The sequence below is a fragment of the Penicillium psychrofluorescens genome (genome assembly GCF_964197705.1).
Source record: "Penicillium psychrofluorescens genome assembly, chromosome: 3".
Classification (NCBI taxonomy): domain Eukaryota; kingdom Fungi; phylum Ascomycota; class Eurotiomycetes; order Eurotiales; family Aspergillaceae; genus Penicillium; species Penicillium psychrofluorescens.
Genome location: NC_133441.1, coordinates 2982814 through 3005748, shown reverse-complemented (window position 1 = coordinate 3005748; position 22935 = coordinate 2982814). Strand labels below are relative to the sequence as shown.

General features: G+C 46.9%; 3 protein-coding genes across 3 annotated transcripts; all 3 read right to left on the bottom strand.

The window, feature by feature from the left end:
- Positions 1-1747: 1747 nt before the first annotated feature.
- On the bottom strand, positions 1748-2378 carry PFLUO_LOCUS5249 (uncharacterized protein; the record flags this gene model as incomplete). Its single annotated transcript, XM_073782681.1, has 2 exons — positions 1748-2026; positions 2109-2378. The coding sequence occupies 2 exons, from the start codon at positions 2376-2378 to the stop codon at positions 1748-1750; spliced, it is 549 nt and encodes a 182-aa protein (XP_073639311.1).
- A 7369-nt stretch (positions 2379-9747) lies between these two features.
- On the bottom strand, positions 9748-11046 carry PFLUO_LOCUS5248 (uncharacterized protein; the record flags this gene model as incomplete). Its single annotated transcript, XM_073782680.1, has 2 exons — positions 9748-10049; positions 10101-11046. The coding sequence occupies 2 exons, from the start codon at positions 11044-11046 to the stop codon at positions 9748-9750; spliced, it is 1248 nt and encodes a 415-aa protein (XP_073639310.1).
- Positions 11047-20426: 9380 nt separating this feature from the next.
- On the bottom strand, positions 20427-22829 carry PFLUO_LOCUS5247 (uncharacterized protein; the record flags this gene model as incomplete). Its single annotated transcript, XM_073782679.1, has 1 exon — positions 20427-22829. One exon carries the CDS (start codon positions 22827-22829, stop codon positions 20427-20429), a length of 2403 nt encoding a protein of 800 aa, XP_073639309.1.
- Between the last annotated feature and the right edge of the window lie 106 nt (positions 22830-22935).

The following is a 22935-nucleotide window of genomic DNA, read 5'->3' as shown; positions in this document are numbered from 1 at the left end:
CTCTCGAGGGGATTCAGAAGAACAGAGCTACGCGGGTACTGTAAGAAGGTTACCATTAAATTAAAGTGGACAGCAAAAACAGCAGCAAATTGATTCGGGCGTTGGGCCCTTGGTAAACATTGGTCTAATAGCCAACATTCGCCCCTTGAATTATGGCAACGATGTTGCTTGTAGAAACGCTTGGCGCATCTGTCCATGTTGCTCAGAGTAACGTTAGCCCCACAAGGGCAACCTACGCTAACTTGAGGATGAAATGTAATGAAGTACGCCAAAGAATGGGGCTTTGTTTTGAGAATGTGACAAAGATGGGTCTATTGGTGAGAGGATATTGGAACTCGGAGTAGGAATATGCGTATTGAAATGTAGTGGCGCACAGGTATGGTGTGTGGCCGCTTGAATGATCACTGTAACCGCAGGACGAAAATATCCGCAGAACAAGAAAGTTTGCGGCGAAAGGGCCAATTCTTGACCTAGAGGTTCTTCGGGTCATAAATATGTGGGTTGTGCGCGCTGTGGGTCACGTCCTATGGCTGTTGAAGCATCCGGTCGATCATCTCAACTCATCTCCAATTTCAAATGTGTCATGACTTTGACAAGCCTCACGACAGAGGCGCTTGAGGGCTTGTGTACTCAAGAACAGCTGGACGTCTTGGATTCCATCGATACGTTCCGATCGCAAGGCATCAGCCACTGCGTCTCTCTCCCGCAAATAATCGTATGCGGAAACCAATCTTCCGGAAAGAGCTCCGTTCTCGAGGCGATTTCCGGTGTTTCTTTTCCAGTGAAAAGCAGTTTTTGTACTAGATTCCCAACTGAATTGGTTCTTCGAAAAAGCTCGCAAGTGGGAGTTCGGGTTTCCATCGTCCCTTACCAATCGCGCAGCGATGCTGAGCAGCATTCTCTTGGCAGCTTTTGCGAACAGCTCGATGGATTCGATGGCCTTGCGAACTTAATAGAGAATGCAAAGGCAGCGATGGGAATATCTACCCACGGAAAAGCATTTTCAAATGACCTTCTGCGGGTTGAGGTTTCGGGCCCTGATCGGCCTTATCTCACGATTGTCGATCTTCTAGGTCTAATCCACTCAGAAACACGATAGCAGTCGGCAGCCGATGTACAACTAGTCTAAGACGTAGTTTAGTCATATATGAGAGAATCACGAAGCATTACCCTTGCCGTTGTCTCCGCCAAGAATGATTTTGCAAACCAGATCGTCCTCCGTTTAGCGCGGGATGCTGATCCATCTGGCAACCGGACATTAGGCGTCATCTCTAAGCCCGATACGTTGGTCCCTGGGTCTGTGAGTGAGGCTTCTTTTGTATCGCTTGCTAAAAACCAAGACGTGGAGTTCCGCCTTGGATGGCATGTGTTGATGAATATGGACTCGAAGAAAGGCCAGTGGAGCTTATCCGAGCGGAATATCCAGGAATGGAAATTTTTTGGCCAAGGAATCTGGGAAGACCTGCCTCGATCGCTTGTGGGTGTGGACTCCTTGCGAACTCGTCTGAGCAGTCTGCTTCTTGGTCAGATTGCAAATGAACTTCCAAGCCTGATCAACGAGATAAATCTCAAGATCAGTTCCTGTCGGTCGCAGCTCCAGAGGTTTGGCGATCCTCGTGCAACACTAGATGAACAACGATCGTATCTTTTGCATATCAGCCAAGCGTTCGTTGGCGTCGCGCCCTTGCCACTGTTGCCCCTAGATCTCGTCATCCTCATGCGTGGAACAGTGCGCCTAAAATTCCTGCTAAGCCTGTCCGGCCTGCTTCCCTTCCGCGTATGTTTTGAGCTCGGCGAGATAGTTGACATTGGACTCGTTGAGCTGCTTGGGCACGCCCATGAGGTACTTGAAGACATAGGCTGCCGGCCCACTCATCGTCTCCCAGGTCTTCACCTCACAAGCACCATCATTGCCTGAGACTGGCGTCACGGTTTGAACTCGTTCTGCTGTTGCTGCCCACCCAGGTAGTAGTTTGCTCCGCCAGGCCAGTTTGTGCGTCTCGGATGTTCGGTCCAACTCCAGGATCTACAAGGAAAGCAAAAGCAGGACATGGACTATCAGCATATGGCCTCGCAATCTTGGTCGCTGCAGGGAGAGATATACGCACCTCAATGGGGATGTCGTAGGCACGGTTCTGTGCCTTCATGATCGTCTTGAGCCTACCCTCTGCTCCCGCCGCGACATTCCCATCCGCATCCTCAAAAGCGAGGGTTGGCGTCCACGTGTTCCATTCGCTGTATCGGGAGTAGCTAGTGATGATGTCGAACACGACGCTTGCTGGAGCGTCAATCGACACGGTAGCGCCCGACGTGAAGAGGCCGCTGCCCGCCGGCTGCGAGGGCGTCGCCGCAGCGTCTGTCCAGCTAGTTGCAGTCATGGTGAGCTGTAATAGACAGCTATGGATTACAGTGGGTTGAAATGATCGTGCTGGGAGCAAGGAAAGGGAGAGTATTTGAGTCGTGAATGGGCAGCTTCCCTCGCTTCATGTGCCCGGGCGCCCACTGACTAAGCCTGGCAAACGCTCCAATGAATCGTCGCTTAGCCGCGTATAGTCTAGGTTTACGTCGTGATGCGAAAGCCCGTCTTTGATGTTGAAGGATGATATGATGTCGTCATGATTTGCAGGTTCCAAGCTGTATTACAGGCTCCAGGCTCCAGGCTCCAGGCTCCAGGGATGGCTTATTTCAGCGCTATATTCCAGGGCAGCGAGTGTAAGCGCCGTGTGAGTAACGTTATCGCTCGTCTGTCTGCGAACATTCATATTTGAGCTTCTCCAGTATTGCGGAAGATGTCCAGAGCCTAAATCTGTCCTGGTGATGGATAATGCATCATTTCACCACTCAGAGCGGATTGTACAGATATGTGCGGATGCGGGGGTGCAATTGGTTTATCTGCCGCCCTACTCGCCGGACCTAAATCCGATCGAAGAGTTCTTTGCCGAGCTCAAAAGTTTTATTAAACGCGACTGGAATTACTACGAAAAAGATCCAGACCAAGGATTTGATGTTTTCCTCGAATGGTGTATCAATGTTGTCGGTGGAAAAGAAGAGAGTGCAAGAGGTCATTTCCGACACGCGGGCCGAGTAGCTGACAGGTGACTTTTTGAGTTCTCAGCTTTGGTCACCTAATTAAAGAGAAATTTGAGTGCCGAAAATGACCTTTAGAAAAATATCACGCCGTTCATACTTTCGTTGACCATCAAGTTCTTGTATTTAATGTTTCGGGGGTGGCAATGGCCCCTTGGAAGCAAGGCTCTCCAAACGTTCATCCTTGGAATTAAGGGCAAGCTTCACATTCTGTGACTTTCGGCGATGAGATTCACGCCTGACATGTGATCGAGCGGGCCCGCTTCTTTCTGTTTCATTCCAATTTGAACCGCCTTTTGGTTTTACTCAGTAAATTTGGGACACATCGTTGGAACTTCCCTTTAACTCTTGGAGAATGCTCATCCTGGTAATTGACTGTTCTCTAGACTTTGCTGTATTCGCTTCATAAACTAACTGATCAACTTGGCGGTCTTCTCAAGAATACTAACGCTGAGAGCTCTGGTGAGATTAGCATCTGGAGAAGATATCAAATACCGAATAGACAGCTTGTCGCATGGATGTATCTCGAATTATATAGATGCTTGAAAGAACAGACTGATACAGTAATTTTCGAAATCAGCTACAGTATACCTCGACAAACACACAAGTCCTCTCCCGGATAATATATCCGTAAAAGAAGAAATTTGATTGGATGGTGCTAAAATTAGCCCATTAAGTAGACTGCTTTCTATATTCATACCTTTCCTTACGTTACTGCTGTCCCTATCAATTCCCTTCGAATTTGAATTCCTTACGTATATTACCTGTGGTTGATAGGGGTTGGCCAATCATAAAAGGAGATTACTCAATTTTGACAGGGGGTCAGCCAATTTTCACGGGGATTCAGCCGCTATCATTGGCTATATCCGCGTAGTCTGGGGCCTTGGTGTAGTCTTAGGGCCAATTAATACCCTAAAGAGGAAATCGTCTCTCTTGGCAAGAGACTCGAAATCACCATTTTTCGACGACGAGGTGCAACAGCGACATCCATTCAGACCTCACGAGGCGTGCTGTTTGGCATTCCTGATTGCCCAAACAATCAGCTGGAACTCTCTTGGCTGTTCTATGCTGTGTTTCTGTTCTTACACTTAGGTGCCATTTGGTTCATGGAGTGGCTGTTGCGTAGATTGCCTGACCACATTAGAAGATGCACCAGGTCGTATTGACCTATCAGTGTCGCCGACGGGTTGGCCAACGAGTCTAATAGGCCCAAGGACACATTCTATGGCCACATACCTTAATTGGATACTGGCTATCAGATATGTCAAATCCAACGAGTTGAACTGATGGTGGTAGTTGTCTTGCAAGATCAAAAATCCAGACTAGAGCACTTTGAAAATCGTTAGAAAACTCAAGAACTTAGCACAGAATAAGATGCTTATGCAGTTTCTGTGCGAATATCCGCTATCTTCATATTGTTTGTAACCTCGTATCTTTGCATGCAGCTCGTAGCCGTTGGTCTATACCAGACACTACTTCTTTGACTTAGGATGAGATGGACACGTTTGCAACATTCAATTAAATGAGCCTTTCCAGGTGACATCTGCATCGAAAATACTGCAATTATATTCCATTGTATGAAACGACGCCCCATTAGTCCGCAACTGTGTGATAATGGTGAGAATAATGCTCGAGCGGGAAGGGCGAAAACAGAGACTCATCACAGCTCATTGTCTGGAGTATGGAACTGGGATCATTCCCAACTTCAGCCGTATTGCAGTCAAAGTTATGGCAGTTGATGTTGAAGTCCATGTTGCACGGCATCAGCCCGTCAGGGCTGTACATCAAAGGCAGCTGCATACACGTCTGCAGATCGTCAAAAGTCATTGGTAAATCAAAGCTGGCCTGATGAGCGAAGGGAGACAGAGTAGTTTCAGATTGCACCAAGTTTGAAACTGTCACAGCTGAGGCCTCTGCATGTTCCCTATTTTCATTGTCAAAGGGCTGTGACATTTGTGAAGGCTCTGGCGTTTCGGATTCATCCCCACCATCCTCATGGCTCCGTATGTCTCTACGCGCCATCCGGTATATGGCCAGTGGGTTCATCTCATTTTCAGCTGTGTTTTGTCTATTATCGCGGTTCCTCTGGGGTCTGGATAAAAGAGTTAGTGGTCAAGGTCAGCCGCCGACCTGAACAAACAGGTATCAACTCACAAATCATCTGTAAATATTGTGCCTGTTTCTTCGTCCGTCGATGATTGACCAAACTTTGAAGTACCATTGAAAATGGTTCTTTCAATCAGCTCGACAGCGGAATTATGCTTGAAGAGGCTCTTATCAATGAGTCGTCCAAGAAAAGTCATCATATACACATACCAGTGGCCGAGCTAGGGCGACTAATGACTCCAATCTTTGGAGAACCTCGACATTTACCTTTAAGGCGCTGGAAACTTTTTGGAAAATGGGTTCTTCACCACGACGCTCGTCCGAGTCTAATCGGGTTGTGGTGTAGTAAAGGAGAATTTGAACTGCATCGTGCGCCACAACCGAAAGCCAGGAATCCGTCAACCCTTCGATTCCATATTCCAGTGCCTCTTGGAAAATTCCGGATACAGCCATGCAATTGTCGAAGCACGAATCTTGAGTATAATGTTGGAAGGCTGTCCGTTCTGGCGGGAAGTTAAATGGCTTCTGGAACCGGAAAAGCCCGGACATTCCAATGCGTGTTAGATCGCAAATTGACTGATGGTATATTACGTGGAGGAATATCAGAGCACCGTGTTGGCTAAGCACTCTGCGTTTTTGTATTGCAGGCTGCGTGAGAAGCATGTTTAGAGGCAAGGCCCTGTGCCAACCTTGAAGATCAGACTGGATTTTAGTAAATTCTGAGCTCGTCGCCCAGGGAGGTTCCTTATCATCCAAGTGCTTTATGTATCTATAAGCCTTGAGTCAACACAAATACCGAACTAAACCTAGTAGCAGAAGGTAACCTTAGTGCTCTTTTTCGTATACTCATCAAGCGCACAAACTGGGCCGCAATGTCCAGATTCTCCGCGTGAAGACCGAAGTTCTCATTGAAAGGAATACTCTGGGCTGTGACTTCTATTCTTTCAAGAATGAAGTTGTTCTCGCCACAAGGGAGGTTAATACTGATATCAGCATCGCTGAGCAGGGTCAGTTCATCAACTCCGCTTCCAACCCAACAATCCATAATGTAAACACTCCACATAAGACGGCGACGCGATTCGTTGACGGCCGGGGAAAATCTTGGCGATGCTGTCTCATTGCCAAGCTCGACATTCAACTGCAAACACTGTGCCAATCGAACTGTCAACCCGGTTATGATGAAAGCCGAAGAATAATTCCCCACGCGAAGCTCATAATCATGGAGAAGAACTGCAGCCTTTGTTGTAAAGGTAATGTAATCAGCACTCAATATGATCTCCTTGTCAAGTAGCCAAATACTCCTCACCATAGTTTTCTCCAAATTAGCCCTGGTGAGGCTGGCGAAGACCAAACTTCGAGCTATTTCAGCCCATTGATCGCCGACTTTTTTTGTCGTCTTCAATGTTTCTTTAGTTTTGATATGCTCTGCTAGGTAGAACCTAAAGAATCTCAGCTGAAATAAATGAATTGGGTTGGAACAAGCGCCCACCTTGCACTCAGAGCACAAACAACAAGTAGAAGAGGGTCATTATTTCGATCGTCCTCAGACTGTTGCTCAACCTTCTGTATAAATGACGGTTTGTGGATAAAGCCAAATGATCTTAAAGGATGTATGAACCTGAAGTAGGTTTCGACTAAATGCATAACTGTGGAACGACTCGGAAGGGATGCCTGGAAAAAGCTGGAGAGCGTTATCATCAGTTACCTTGTCAACGAAGAAAGAGTTTGGTAAGTAGTTACCACAGCGGTATAGCCCCTATTCTCTGTGAAGGTGTGGTACTTCTGGCGATCGGGGAAATATGCCCATGTTCCTCGGAAATGGTCGAAATTTCGTGTATGCCGTCTGCATGGCTACCGTTCGTTTGTTCAGAGTCAGAATCAGGTATACTTAGAGGATTGTTCTTTCTGGTGCCAACAACCCCACTCAAAAGGTTCTTGTTCCCAGTGATGACTTCACTTCGGGTGTTATGTGACTCCTTTCTCCTAAACCATTTGGGGTCTGGCTTCCTTTCATAGATGCAGGCTGAACCACGGATTCGACATCTTCGGCAGGCCGGCATTTCGCCAGAGCAACGAGACTTCGACCATCTGCATTCTCGACAAGATCGAAAGGTGAGGTGCCGCTGGGTTCCATATTGGGCCGATGGGTCTGGCTCCGAGATGGAGATCACAGAGCCGTTCTCACAAGGTATCCTTAAGCGCTCACAATTTTTGCAACCGTTTGGCCGTTCGTCGCACTTGACCTACATATCCATTAGCTAGTAGACTCGTAGCAAAAGCTAAAATTCAATACATGCAACGCAAGGGGAAAACGTCTAAATCATTAGATACACTCTTACCTTACGTGTCTTGCAAACAGCACATCCTTTGAGTGGTCAGTAAGTACCTTGATAATAGTCTACTTTTTGCCCTCTTCTGTCTCCTTCTGTTCTCCTACCGATCTTGAACAAGTGCAATGCTTTCTCAATATGACTTACCTGATCGTGATCGCATTCTGCGCATTTTGCTGTACGTTTCACCAGATACGCAACCTAAGCGAGTTTCCCGTGACCGGTAATAAAGCTCTCTCCTATGGAGTGATCTGTATGCGAACGCAGTGTGAAGGGTACGGAAAACTCAAACCATGTGGAGCGGATTACTCGCATAAATAGTTAACGCTAAGTTACCGATAATCCCGGTGCTTATTAAGAGGCTCGGGTGCCAATACCTACTTCGGTAGTATTAATCTCCGCATTAAGGAACACTTTGCTCATTGTAACCTTGATTGCACCATTTTCAAATCTACCCAGGGTCTGATCTCCCCACATGGCATGATCCAGAAACTTTGAGGGGCACTTAGTTCGGCGTACATATTGCACCTACAACCCACGTAAGAGGAATGTTAGAGATAAAAATCTGTCTTGCCTCTAGCATACATCATGTTTTACACAATCTTGATTGTTCTTTATTTCCTCTATGGATCCAACTGTCAATTGTCTGTCCTTATCAAACCTAAGATTGTTGTGATCAACTATGTAAGCTTCATAACCAGATCTCGCACCGTCTAAGATTTCTAACCCGTGAACTTAACGTGCAGTTTAATCCCGAAGGTCTTGCTTGGTATCACAATTCAAGGTTCAATTTACTCGAAAGAAATGTGAGTGTGCCAGGCCTGGCGCCTCCTATAAAGGGTGTAACGCCAATCTTCGGAGACATCCATTGTACCGAAAATGGAGAAATCTGTCAACTCGTAACAGGCAGAGCAGGTATGTAAAGGATTGGAGCCCAGGTCCAATAGTCAATGGATGTATCTTGCTGAATCAATAACTCACCTAGAGATAAACACCGCACTTTCCGTCATGGCTTTTACCATGAGTACAAAATTTGATTTGACAAAATCTTATTTCCTTCTTGCGGGAATAGGAGGTATCTCTCCATACTCGGGCACCATAGGCTCAGTTACCTTTGCACAATACGCAGTACAGGCAGATATGCAGTACGAAATTGATGCTAGAGAGATACCAAAAAACTATAGCACCGGCCTTTTTGCCTCAGGTTCATATGGTCCCGGCCAATTTCCACAATCATTGTACGGTACCGAGGTATTTGAGCTGAATGATAACCTCAGACGATTGGTAAAGACAGCTTTTCTTAACATCATCACACATAATATATTCTAACCGGCTTAAAGGCTGCCACTTTTGGGCAAAATGCAGTTCTATGCGACACACTGTTAGCTCAAGAGACTCGTGCCCGCTATTCGGGTCTCTTAGGAGCAGGGCAACCTTCAATAGTGTTAACAGATACCGTGACTACGAATCAGTTTTGGTCGGGTTCTTTATTAGCTGAATCCATGTCAAACTATACGCAGCTCCTCACGAATGGCAGCGCGACCTACGGCACCTCTCAACAAAATGATAACGCTGCCCTAGAAGCTCTCCTTCGAAGTGCAGCCCTGAGTAGGACTGACTTCGGAAGAATCATATTGATGAGATCAGCTAGTAATTTTGACCGACCATCGAACAACGAATCCATCCTTCAGAATCTACTATATGAGCAGAGTGGTGCCCTTGAATCTTCTTTGCAAAATATGGTTTCTGTTGGAGTGGAAATAATTGGGAACATATTGGCCAATTGGGATACAGTCTTCGAAAAGGGCATACAGGCTGATAACTATATTGGGGACATAATGGGTACCTTGGGTGGTGTTCCTGATTTTGGGTAGCAAGACGAACGAAGATTTAATGTCTCCATTTGTTTTGTGTGCGGATTGAATTTCGAGTACAGAAGGATAAACTCGGATGTGTCTCCCCAGTTTTGCCTCACTTGAAAACCCTTGTTTAACTGTCTTTCCATATTTGAAAGATCTTGTGTTAAGAAAATAATATGTGAAATTGTGATTGTTCCAGCTTCTAAAGGCTCAATAAGGCTCTGTAGAACAGGATCTGGAGATTTGACAGTAAACCAATCTATTGCTAACAAAATACAAGCTTGGCCACGAGATTGACTTAAGTTCTACTTAAATACACTGTCTTCTGAGATTTGAATGTTGGCTTCTATTTAGATGAGGTAGCTTTAATAGATTTTTGGTACGTCCACAAAAAACTTTTCCGGTTGTTCTCTTGCCCCTGGCTTCCAGTATTCAAATTCCATCCAGCCAGTTGTGGTCAGTTGCTCCTCAGTGGGCACCACCACAGTTCCCAGCTCGGGAGAGACGCCTATGACACCATTTTCGAGCATATATTGTTCCCAAAGACCCATGAGCTCTTTCATGATCTTAGGATGCTTCTCAGAAATGTCATTGGTTTCTCCTCTGTCAATGCTAAGGTCATGAAGCTCCCATTTATCGGGTCCCCGGGGGGCGGGAACAAAGTTTGCTGTCAATAAATTCTCAGCATTGGCCAACGGTAAGGCTATTGACCACTTACCTTTCCAGTTTCCTTTCCGAATAGCAGCCCTGCCACAAAGTTCCCATCCCTGGACAAATCCCTCGTCATGGATATGTTTTGTTTCACAGCGAAGCCAGGGAAGCATGCTCAAGCCTCGCATAGGCACGACATCACGACCATTCCATTTCCTGCCGGGATGTTTTACACCAGCCATTTCAAGAACTGTTGGGGTGATATCCATGATGGTACTGAATGAATGACTTATCCCGAAACGTTTAATGCCGGGTCCCCGGATGACCATGGGAACTCGAGTCCCTCCCTCAGTGTTGTAAGTTTTGAAAAGCCTGCTCGGCGCTGTAGAGGCTTGAGCCCATCGAGGCCCATACCAAACAAAAGAGTCCGGATTCCCAAGGTTGTCGATGCTGTTGTTATAGTAACCAGGTGTTGCCAGATGTTCCATGATGGAAGTAGCGATGACAGGATACGCCTCATATGCTGCCCCTTCTGAGCCGTTATCGGAAAGAAAGACCACAACTGTGTTGTCAAGCTCTTTCTGTTCCTCCAACTTGTCCAGGACCTTTCCAATATTCTCGTCCATTCGATGTACCATTCCCGCAAAGCATTCCATAGCACGAGCAGACTTGCGCCTTTGCTCGTTAGACAAGTTATCCCACTCAGGGCTCTCAGAAGCGACAAATGGATGAGCGACAGTGTTTGGTTCCATTAAGCCCATCTGAATCATCCGTCTCAGTCGTCTTTCGCGCAAAGCATCAGGACCCTCATTGTACACCCCCCTGTACGGTACAATACTTTCTTGTGGAGCTTGTAATGGGAAATGAGGTGCCGTAAAGGCCAGATAGGCAAAGAAAGGTCGATGATCAGATGTTTTCTCTCGGTCGTCAAGGTAGCTGATCATTTTGTCCGCATAGCCATCCGAGGAGTACCAGTTAGCTGGCATCTTTTTCACATACAGTCCGTCTTCCATGTGAAGGGCTGGAGAGTTGTTCTGAAAAAAAAGTGGCATTGGCCTTTCATATTGTGGCTCGTAAAGAAAATGGTTGGAAGCCCCGGGTAAATGAGAGAAGGATCGCTCGAAGCCTCGGACATGGGGGGATCTTTCTGGCTTGAGACCAAGGTGCCATTTTCCAGACAGAAGGGTTTGATATCCTTGCTCACGTAACATTTCTGGGAGAGCCACTACCCTTTCATTCATATAGCCCTCATATCCTAGTTTTCCTCTCTGAGACTCGATGGTTGGGCCACTAGACTTCTGCCCAGGTGCATTGGACCCAGGGGAGCAGATCCATTCGATGAGGTTTCCGATTCCAGCGATGTGGTGATCGGTCCCAGTCAAAAGCATGGCGCGTGATGGAGAGCAGGCTGCAGCTGCATGGAAGTCGGTGAGACGGATGCCTTCATCGGCCAGTCGGTCGATGTTTGGCGTCTGGATCTCACCCCCAAACGCACCGCAATCAGAGAATCCGAGGTCATCTGCTACAATGACCAAGAAATTAGGTCGCTTTTCTAGAGGCCCGGCCATTTTATTCTTGGCAGATTTTGCAAGGGAATTTGGTAGACAGAGTATCTGTGTCCCTGAGTGATTTCCGCAATGCTGGATGTGTCTTCAAATGAAAGAGAGTTTGGATCGGATATAGGTGGAGAGTCGGCTTTTTATAGATTACTGAGGTGAGCGCAAACGGTGAGCATGTTTAATTCAATGCAACCTGCCTATTAACTGCCGGCGGAATACTCAAGCTGGTAATTCACATCCAGTCATTCTCGTCTACATCATTTCATACGGTAGTGACATACTTGCTTTCTTTGGACAAGTGCAAGTGACCGGAAAGGTCGAGCCGAGAAAGCCGAGAACCATCGCGAAGTGGTACAAGCGAGATTTCCGGTCTTAGCTTTGGGCCTCGCCAACGAAAACATGTCCCGCCGAAAACTGGGTATTGTACATGCGAGTTCTCCGTCCTTAGCTATGAGCTTCCCCGACCCCTCCGCTTTCTGCCAAAAACTACTAGTAGATCCGTTAAGTCAGAGCGGGGGTTTAGTCCTCAATTTAAACGCATTATTAAGTAGCAACATGGCTGCTCTTCATCGTCCTCAAGATCTTGTGTTCAACTTGAAAGTTTCTTTGTATCTTGACCGCACCTCAGTTTACGGATATGTTTAAATTCAGAAATTTGTACCTCGTATGTGGGTTGGCCACCATGGGTGGTCTCCTGCAGGGGTTTGATGTCTCCTCCATGTCTGTCATGTTAGCGAATGCACAGGTAGGTCAGCCCTCTGCGAGAATTAATGCAGATAATCATCATCTATTCGAGGATATAGGACGCGTGACTAATCTGGCAACAGTACGAAGACTACTTTCACCATCCAGGATCTGTTCAACAAGGCGGCATAACAGCCTCTATATCCGGTGGTTCGCTTGTTGGAGCCTTTCTTGCCGGATGGAGTGGGGACTGGATTGGCCGAAGAGATTCGCTGGCTGCCGCTTGTATTGTATTTATCCTGGGCTCATCGCTTATGAGCGCGGCCCAAAACACAGCTATGCTTATTATCGCTCGTCTTATAAATGGATTCGCTGTGGGATTGCTAACTAGTCAATGGTAAGTTTCTCTTGATGAAGTAAATCAGCCATCTGTGGTTCAATATGTTCAGTCCAATTTATATCGCCGAGATAAGTCCCCCTTCAAAGCGAGGAAAACTTATTGCCTTGCAGCAATGGATGATCACTTGGGGAGTGAGTAACATTTGAGAATGAGAAGTCGCAGTCAAAGCTAAAAGAAGAACACAGATATTGGTTATGTATCTCGTTTCTTACGGCACTTCCTTCATTGATACTACTGCCATGTTCAGAATTCCATGGAGCGTTCAAATAATTCCGGCTATCATCCTTCTCATTTGCATTCCATTTATGCCTCGCTCGCCTCGATGGCTAGCTAAGAACGATCGATGGGAGGAGGCATCGTCTACGCTGGCAGATCTACGTTCCGAAGGGGACCAATCCGACCCCGATGTCGTGGCTGAAATACAAGAGATCAGGGAACGTATTGAGTGAGTCAATCCCGAGCCTGAATTAGTTATTTCGTGTCTTGGTTAAATGAAATAGAATGGAAATACAGTTTGTGTCCAACTCCTGGCTCGAATTGTTCAGCAGCCGAAATTTCATTCGAGTCCATGTGGGTATTTTCGCCCATATATGGGCCCAATACAGTGGTATTAATGCTCTGATGTATTACATTGTTTACGTTTTCGAAATGGCCGGTCTGTCTGGGACAACAAATATTACGATCGCTATCATCCAATATGTCATAATGATAGTGATGACTATTCCTGCATTGTTGTTTATCGACAGATTTCCTCGACGCGGCGTCATGATATGTGGTAGCATTCTTATGGCAATTTTCCTCTATACAACAGGAGCTGTCATGGCTGCAAAAGGGCACGCCATCCCAGGAGGGCTGAAGGCAAGCCCTACTGTTACATGGGTGGTCGAAGGTGGAGCACCTAGTAAGGCGGTCATTGCTTGTAGCTATTTATTCGTTGCAACTTTCGCATGCACATGGGGGTAAGTACTTTCAGTCTGCTTGAAGGTAAATCAATGGCTTACATAGTGTCTTCCAGGCCAATGGGATGGATATATCCATCTGAGATCATACCTCTCTATATCCGCTCAAAGGCCGTTTCCCTTGCGAGTCTTTTCAATTGGGCTTGCACTTTCAGCCTAACATTTTTCACTCCGCCAGCTTTTCAAAATATCCAGTGGCGGACTTATATGATTTTCGGCTCATTCTGTGTCGCCGCTTCTTTCCATGTCTTCTTCTTCTTTCAAGAATCTAGATGCAAGACTCTTGAAGAGATGAGCTTCATATTTGAAAATAATACCTTCGCTTGCGGGAAGATTGAAAAACCGAGAATTCAGAATCGTTTGGATCAGTTTGAGGGTGAAAAAGGCGCGTGTGAGCCATCGACTGAGTCCATGGTAGTGTCGAAGAAGTTGCTTAACACGGCGGGCCAATTATGATATCAGGACCCCTTATGAGTTATAAATGAGAGTCCATCAAGTTGCATTGCATTACGACTGTACAAGATGCATGAGAGTGAGGAAAAGAGGATAGGCTATCAGTTATCTCAGCCTATACCTTAGTAGCAATTCCATCGGACCCCCAGTGGAACGGGGACGCCAACACGTGATGGGGCCGATGGCAACCTGGTCGGTGGGCGGAGGGCCAATCAGCACGTGGGGAAATCTCAATGAACGCGCCAGACACCTTAAGGTCGCGCACTAGGATAGGTCTAGGGTGAAATGAGTTAATAAATAGCAGCACGTTGGACCACTAACGCAGATGGCGCTAACAAAATTGCTATCCCGTAGGAACCCTATCCAATTCTCTTGCTTAATTTATCCATAAGGCTCTTCAATATGATTACGTTAAGACCAGACTATATCGAATTAAGGTCCTCCACACTATAGAGGAAGACTGCTTTCAAGGGTCCCCCAGCCCATGACGAGCATGTGGCAAATCTCTCCAGCCCCATGATGAAAGTAAATTTCGCTAAGATATGATGACCAAGGAAAGTTGTTGGTGAATGTGTGTCATTGGAAGGGGCCCTGGGGGGGAGCCCAACTATCCTAACTATGAGCTGACTAAGTGAGGTCAGACCCGGAGTCACGTGACCACTATGAGGGCAGTGCTCCAATACCTCCCCTCGAGCAAGCGTGTCAGCTAGCTAAAAGAACAGCATAAAATACATGAAAAGAGTGACATGTAGCTGGAGAATCAGAATGATGTATGAAGTAGAGAATCAGAATAGCTTTGAAGCTGATTTGCTGATGTAATCGGAGGAAACTGTCCGTCAAATAGGTTGGAAGCCAATTTGTTGAAGAAATCGACAATGATTCTCTCGATTGAGTGGCTTGGTCAAGCCGTCTGCTGCCATTTCCTGCGTTGGAATTTGGCGCATGGTAATGATGCTCTGCTGGATCATATCGCGGGTGTAATGGAAGCGAATGTCAATGTGCTTTGATCGCTTCGTACCCATGGTAGCAGTGGTGAGGTCGATCGCACCCTTGTTGTCCATATGCATAGTGATAGGGGCGTCGGGGATTAGCTTCATATCGTATATGATTTTGCTAATCCACCAAGCTTCGCGGGATGCCTCTGACGCTGCGATGTATTCAGCTTCATTAGAGCTTGTCGCAGTACAGGTCTGCACTTTGGAGCTCTATGAAATTGGTGATCCAGATAGCATAAAAATGAATCTACTGACAGATCTTCGACTATCAGTATGTGGTCCACCCCAATCAGAATCGCTGAATGCTATAGGGGTGCCAAGTGGTGTATCGTCCGTAGAGCGATTGTAATTCAGACCTAGTTCTCTTATGCCTTTAAGGTAGCGTATTGTATGCATTAATGCATTCTACGCCTTCCTTGTAGGTCTAGAATTGTATCTCGCGAGTAGATAGGCCGTACGACAGATATCAGGCCTAGTTTTGGTAGCTAGATATTGTAGACTCCCTATCCCGCGCTAGAATTCCCTAATAGGAATAGTTGGATCAGGTTCGTCATCAATTAAGATGCCGGGATCCAAAGGTGATTTGGTAGCATACGCATCTACGATGCCAAACGATTCGACTAGTTTATCGATATAAGCGGGCTGCGAGATCTTGATCCCTTTGTCGTTCGCATCGATATCTGTGCTAAGGTAATGCTTGATCAGACCTAGATCTTTAATATCTAACCTAGTCTTCATTGCATTGATTACTTCGCGAGCATCATCTTCACGTTGTGCGACGATTTTGAAATCATCAACGTGTGTTGTCAAATATAGATGAGGTCGCGTAGTAGAGATGAATAGTCCCACATCGTACGGGGACACGCGGAAGCCAATCTCTTCGAGATAGCTTGTCAAGGTATCATACCAAATTCTAGCTAATAGGGTGAGTCCATAGAGCGATTGCTTGAGCTTACAGACTAGATTATCGCCCTATTCGAAGCCAAGAGGTTGCCTCATGTAAACGGTATCGCGAAGCGTCCTATTTAGAAAGGCGAGTACTACATCTACTTAGAGAATTGACCAATTGTAGTGCGCGGCAGCTGCGAATAGAATTCGTAAAGTTATAGGTGAAACCACTAGAGCGTACGTATCACGGTCAAATTCGAAGTGCTCATTTGACAAGAGATTCCCACGGACGACCTATCGTGCTTTGAACTTGGTCGATCCGTCGTCATTCTTCTTCTTCTTATAAACCTACTGTCTGGGGATCGCTCTAGATGCGGATGGTATATCAGAGCGTCGGACGAGATCCCAACAATTCTTCTGGTTTAGAAGATCGATCTCTGCTTACATCGCTACGCGCTATTGGGCCGATTCAGCGCCTTAGGTAGCCGCTTTGAACGATTTTAGAGTCGAATTGTCAATTAGACTAGTAGTTAGGTTGTTGATTTAGACTACCGCGAATGCCTTAGCTGGTCGTACTAGGAGCTCGCGGTCTATAAGTGGTTGATCGTCTGATTCAACTATAGTTATAGTAGGCGTATTGGAAGTAGTCGTAGAATCTACCCGATCGACGGATGTAGGAGGTTCAAAACGCTCGTTGATGATAGCATCATTAACTGTCTTCACAATGTTCTTTTCTAGATCCTAAATCTAGACGATAGTAGGCGAAATGTAGCCTACTAGATGCACTTTCTTTGCTCGCGCATCGACCTTGCCCTTAGGCTTGTCTAGTCCGTGTAAGTGAATCTATGCGATTGACCTAAATTTCCGTATGTAGGAGATATCTAAAGGTGCCTTCGTCTATGCTGTATGTGGTGTAGTATAGGCTGATTGCTGGATTGTAGGGTTCGCGGTTGTCCTACCTAGTGTAGGATCATTGTATAAAGGGATCCGTGTAGGGAGTCGATTCATCATGTAGATAGCTGTCTCGAGGGCTTCCTTCTAAAGAATTTTAGGAAGTCCTGAATCGAAGAGCATTGCTCTGGCTCTCTCATAGATAGCTCGATTGCTCCGTTCACTTACACCATCTTCCTATGGGGACTCTGATGGCGTAGGTTCCTATTTGATGCCGTATTTGAGGCATAATTGTCGGATGTTTTCTGTGACAAATTCACGGTCTGATCGTACGAAAGCAGGTGCATTAAAGCCCTGGTTTTTGATATGCTCAAGCTATTGCGCGAATGCTGCGACTGCTTCTGATCGATTACGAAGGAAGTAGATCCATCGATATCTAGTCGCATCGTCTGTGATGATCATGAAATACCGTATTCCCTTTATGCCGGGAGGGGCATGATCATCATCGCATCTAAGCGTCTGACCTCCCCCTGCGATATCTATGTGTACGCGGGAGAGAGGCTTTGTCGCCCTATATGCGGTGGTTTGTTGATCCGTCTAGTCTGCTTTGCTTGTCTGCAGACGTCACAAAATGGTAGGGTCTTTCGCCCCTTGATCTTGATGATTGAAGCCTTCGCGAGCTTCAAAATGTCACGCGAATTCAAATGAGATAGGCGTTGATGCCATTCCGTCATCGTAAGAGCTTTAGAATCTAGAGCTTTAGAATCAGGCTCTTTGGGATCAGGCTCTTTGGGATCAGGCTCTTTGGGATCAGGCTCTTTGGGATCAGGCTCTTTGGGATCAGGCTCTTTGGGATCAGGCTCTTTGGGATCAGGCTCTTTGGGATCAGGCTCTTTATGATTAGGCTCTTTGGGATCATCCCTTGCGGTATTCGTACGATGAGGCTGTCTGCGAGCCTCCCCTCGTGTGGTGACCTTAGCTGCGAACTGGTGGGCTCTAGGCTTCGTGAGGTAATATGTCTGATTGTCATCATGCGGAAGTGCGTCGAATCTTGTACCGTCTGGCGATTAGATGTAGAAGTGCTTTGGCGATTCACTAGATAGCGAAATCTGAAATCCCTGCTGATCTAATTGGTTGAATGACAATAGATCTGAAGCAATTGTAGGGATATAGTGAACGTCTGGCACAGTGAACTTAACATCATCTATTGAAATCTATACTATGCCATATCCGGCCACGGTATGCACTCTTCCGCCCGCATCGTCGAACTGATCGAGTGTAGAAGAAGGGGTTGGAGGATCATCCAATTGAATGAATAGGTCTCTCCTCGAAGTCATATGCTTTGACGCTGCTATATCTAGAATCCACTGTGGAATAATAGGTAGCGTGCGGATTGCATTTGCCTGTTGATTTCGTACTATGAGCTCTGTGCTAGTGCTTTCATTTTTATCCTTTGATTTAGGATCTGTATGCAGACGCTTCTCTGGGTGTAGCGACCAACACTCATCGACCTTATGGTAACCCCTGCCGCAGTGCTCGTAGAGCCTCAATTTGTGTTTCTTTGGCTCTAATTGCTATTGTGGTTGGGGCCCTGATTTCGGCTTCTGATCTGACCTTGTGGTCTTTAGTATAGGGCTCGCCCGATATTTATCTTCAAGTTTGAACTCTTGTGGATTCTGTGGGACGTATGTAGATTGCCCTTTTTGTGGTGCCCTTGCGATTAGTTGATCAATGAGGACGTCGATATCTATGTTTTGGATTGGTCCGCGGCCTAAAGCAAAGAATTCGTCTAGTTTCGTACGAACGAACTGCTTCTACCACTGTCTGAGGAGGCAAATCAGGTAATCGTGGCTAAAGTCGTCGAACGACATACTCGTTTTCCGTAGCGTTGATATAATGCGTTGGTAATCGAGTATCATACTCACGTAATCTCCCTATGGTTGTAGGTCTAAAAGGGCCTTTACCGTCATTAGACGTTCTTCCGCGGAGGAGACGCCATATACAGTATTGATTCTAGTCCATAGTGTGCTAGCACTAGTGAGGACTTTCCAATCGATGGTGGTCTTTGCTTGTGGGCTCATTGATTGTAGAAGTCGTGTGTGTAGGACTTCGTTCTGCTTGTCCCATCGAGCTGCTTCGATGGTATTTGCCTAGTAGGGCAAAGATTCTTGATTCTCTTCAAGAATCTCGATAGCGTTAATCATGTACGCGTTAGAGAGCATTGATTCTCTCTACTTGATATAGTCCTCACGACCATGAAGCTGGATAGGCTTTGTTGCGAGCCTCTCCTTCGCGAGCCTCCGTATACGCTCCCGTTCCTCGTTTAGGTCGCTATACCGTCGGGTAGCATTAGGTTTGTCTCCTAATAGCTGGGCTCGTAGCTCATTTGTAATCTGCTCCCGGAGCTATTGTAGTAGCTTAGCAGAGATTTGGGTCTTTAGTCCGGGCGTATTCTCGTCGACAGAATCATCAGACGTTGGTGTCATTATTGATGCATCGGTAGACCGTCCGCCGCGCTTTGGTCCTATGATGATAGACTAAGCGATAGACGAGCTTTGCAATAGCTTCGTCTGTTTACCCCCCTTGATTGGGTCTAGGTAGATGTAATTGAGCTATACTAGCCTAATACTTTGATCCGTAGATCAAAAAGAAAGCTCTTAATGCTCTGCTATCGTATATCAAGATTCAACGATTGATAGAGCTGGGGAAAGAGGACAACACGGGTCTCATAACCTGTTGGTGAATGTGTGTGTCATTAGAAGGGGCCCTGGGGGGGAGCCCAACTATCCTAACTATGAGCTGACTAAGTGAGGTCGGACCCGGAGTCACGTGACCACTATGAGGGCAGTGCTCCAACACGATTTGATCTGTAGAGCCCTGTTCGGCTTCACTTCCCTTGGAGTGGATGGACAGTGAAAACCTCTTTAGCTGGACTGATGCGAATAATTACCTACATATTTTGTAACTGCCCGGAGCAATGAATAGCCTTTCGATCCGGACTGTTATCACCTTCCTGTTCCTTTATTTATCTTGTATATTTTTTATCGCAGTCTTGGGCCATTTGAAGCCTCCAGCAGAGAGAGGGTTGGGGTCTAAGATAATAAGAATAGTAATGGGCGAATATGAATTCCAACCGCTGAACTTTGACTAAGGGGACCAGGGTGGCCCCTATCCATGTCTCAATGCCTGGGCGAACCATCGAACCCTTCTTGGAGCTTGGAGCTTGTTTTGTGAACGTCGGCTATTGTAGTTGTTGTCAAAATATCTTCATGTAGAACTCTGTCTTTGATCTTGTTACAAAGGCTCGTTTTGCCTTCTCAAACTCCTCTTGTGTAGGATTGACGGATGCCATGTTGTAAGAGGTGTAGTAGATATTCAGCACGGAACTATGTGTAGAGAACAGTGGACCTGTGTATGAGTAAATATATGCGGGGCTGGCACTCCCGGGAATTCCAAAAACTTGTTAGTGGAACAAAATTGCTAATAACAAGCACTAAATGACCTGGTGGCTTAGGAATCTAAAATTCAGCAATGGGGGGCATGTAATGAATTAGGCTTATCTGTCTATGAATACTTCTGAATGTAGACTATATTTTCATGTTCAGTCAGAGGAATCATCCAGCCAGCTCGCTCGCGGTGAATATTGTTCATGCCGGACACGTGAATGTCACGACTCGACGACTCATTAACATGGAAGCTCTGGTCAACCCACAGGACGCATTGATCAACTGACGCTGCACCTGGCGTCGGCGCCCGGGAAATACGCAGTTCCAGTCTTTTTTCTCTCACCGTTACGCTTGCTATGCTCCCTGCGTCAATCTCGACGAATTGATTCAGGGGATGTAGATAGACCCTTCGGCGGAGAGCATCTCTCGGGTAGACTGAGTAGTCTCGTCCACCATCGTGAACGTCAAGAAGACCCCCAAACACTTCTAACCCATGATCAGGATCATCAAGCACGTAAGTCGCAGACCCGAGCATCAAACCGGCGAATCCAGGGCCGTAGTCTCCTGTATAGTTGTCCCACGCTAGCGTCTCCGCCCAGGAATGAAACGCCGCCGAGGCAAATCCATCGCCGTGGATATTTGTCAAAGGCGCAAACATCCCCCCGTATGCCAGTCTCACAAGAAACTCGGTGGCCTGGCCAGGAAAAGCCCGCAAGTAGCCCAACAATGGCAATGCGTTGAGTGCAGAGCCGTAGTGATGTATCTGCCGTTCGATACGATCAATCTTGCCATCGAACTGAAAGTCCCAGTATCGTCGAGCGTTACCATTGTAGCCCCAATGAGATATGCTGGGCATGTATCCCTGGATTGTTCGGATGGTTTTGTCGATGGTGGCCGTGTTCCCAAAGTAGTTGCTCCAGTAGAAGACTCCCTCTTCCCCGGTGCAATCCCAGCCGAGTTCACTGCCGAAAGGGATTGCTGTGTGCTTCCACACATCAACGCGAGCCCGCATAAGTGTCTCTACATGCCTCGCCTGGGCAGTCCAGCCTTCGCGGTACAGATCCTTGAGCAGCTCACCGTACACTGTTTCGCCCATGAGGCCGTCGGCCCACAAAGGCTGGAGATGTTTTCCATCAACTGTCTCAAAGCAATATACAAGAGTCCGATACGCTTGGGACAGGTACCAAGACCAAGATGCGCGGGAGAGCATAGAAGCATGCGTACGGCCGACTCTATATAAAGCCCAATACGTTGTTGCCGGGTACGTGTATCCGTATGATCGCGATGTGACATCCACGGTAGCTTGATTCCAGCTCACAGAATAGTTTGTTTCTGTCTCCGGCCACCAGGGGTACGCTGGGTTATAAATGTAGTCGGTAAGATTTGGGTTATACCAGAATATACTCTGGCGAACGGCGTAACTCGGCAGCTGGATCGTCTTCCAGAGCACCTCGTGCACAAATAATTCCAGTTTGGCTATCTCCTCTGGCTCAGGCTGGGCAAACTGCTTCAATGCCATCGTGTACCACGAGGCACCTGCTTCATGACATTCTCCCGAGAGCCAAACACGAGTGAGGTAATCTTGGATGACGACTTGTCCAACTCCGTCCGAATGGTCAACGCACATGAAAGACGGAGCCCGACCGAAGGGATCAGACATATTGATCCACCAATGGCGGTCGTTCAGAAATCTACCTACATCCTGTACAGCCCGTGGCGCGGATTTGGTCAAGTAGTAATGCAGAGTCTGTCGCCGGCCGTCCATATACTCGATCGTCAGGCGAACCCTTCCGAGCGTTCCTGGTCGCGGAGTAACGCGAAAGGTGTCGGCGGAGGATCGCGACACAGTCAATGCTCCAGGAGGTTCACTGTATATCTGCAGTACGTGCTCACTATGGCCGAGACGCAGTTGTCCTGGCAAATCTTCGGGTATGATATATCCTGGAATTGCTTCGGCGATGGGTATATCAAGATTTTTTACAGTTTGTACGACTTGCGGAATCGACGGAACAAGAGTGAATCTCAGACCAACCACAAGTGTCTCTGCAGGCTTCAGCACATAAGATGTCGGTTCATTCCATGGAACAGTCTTGTTCCACTCTTCTTCCTGGTATGCCAATGTAAGCGGCATCCACTGGTAAAATCCTTCAAAGGACTCGGTCTGGTACCCGAGAGGATCATCACCCCCTGCAGCTTCGTGCAAGAATCCCCAGCCTTCGAGCCGGCTCTCACTGTTGATAGGCGTAATAACCATGGCTGGCGCTCGCCCGTCGATGCGGGTAACCTGCGCATACCCTCCATCGAGACCAATATTTGGATCGATAAGAGAGCATTGTGCATTGATGTCAACGGCGGTGCGATCCGTGAAGACGCTATCTGATGTAAGTGGAAATCCCAACCCACCAAGTTCAAGGGGTGTTTTCAGCGTGTTGTGTAAAGAAAAAGATAAGGTGAGATCTCCATCCGTGCTTTCCCATGTGCGGATGATCTCAATAGGGGAATCTGGTAGGGTTGGAGACATGTTCGACGTCGCGAATACGTTCCTGTTTATGGCTGGTACAGCAATGACCTTTTCTCTGGCAGTAGAGCTATCTCGGTGGGTCCATTGTTGATGGCCTACATCGCGA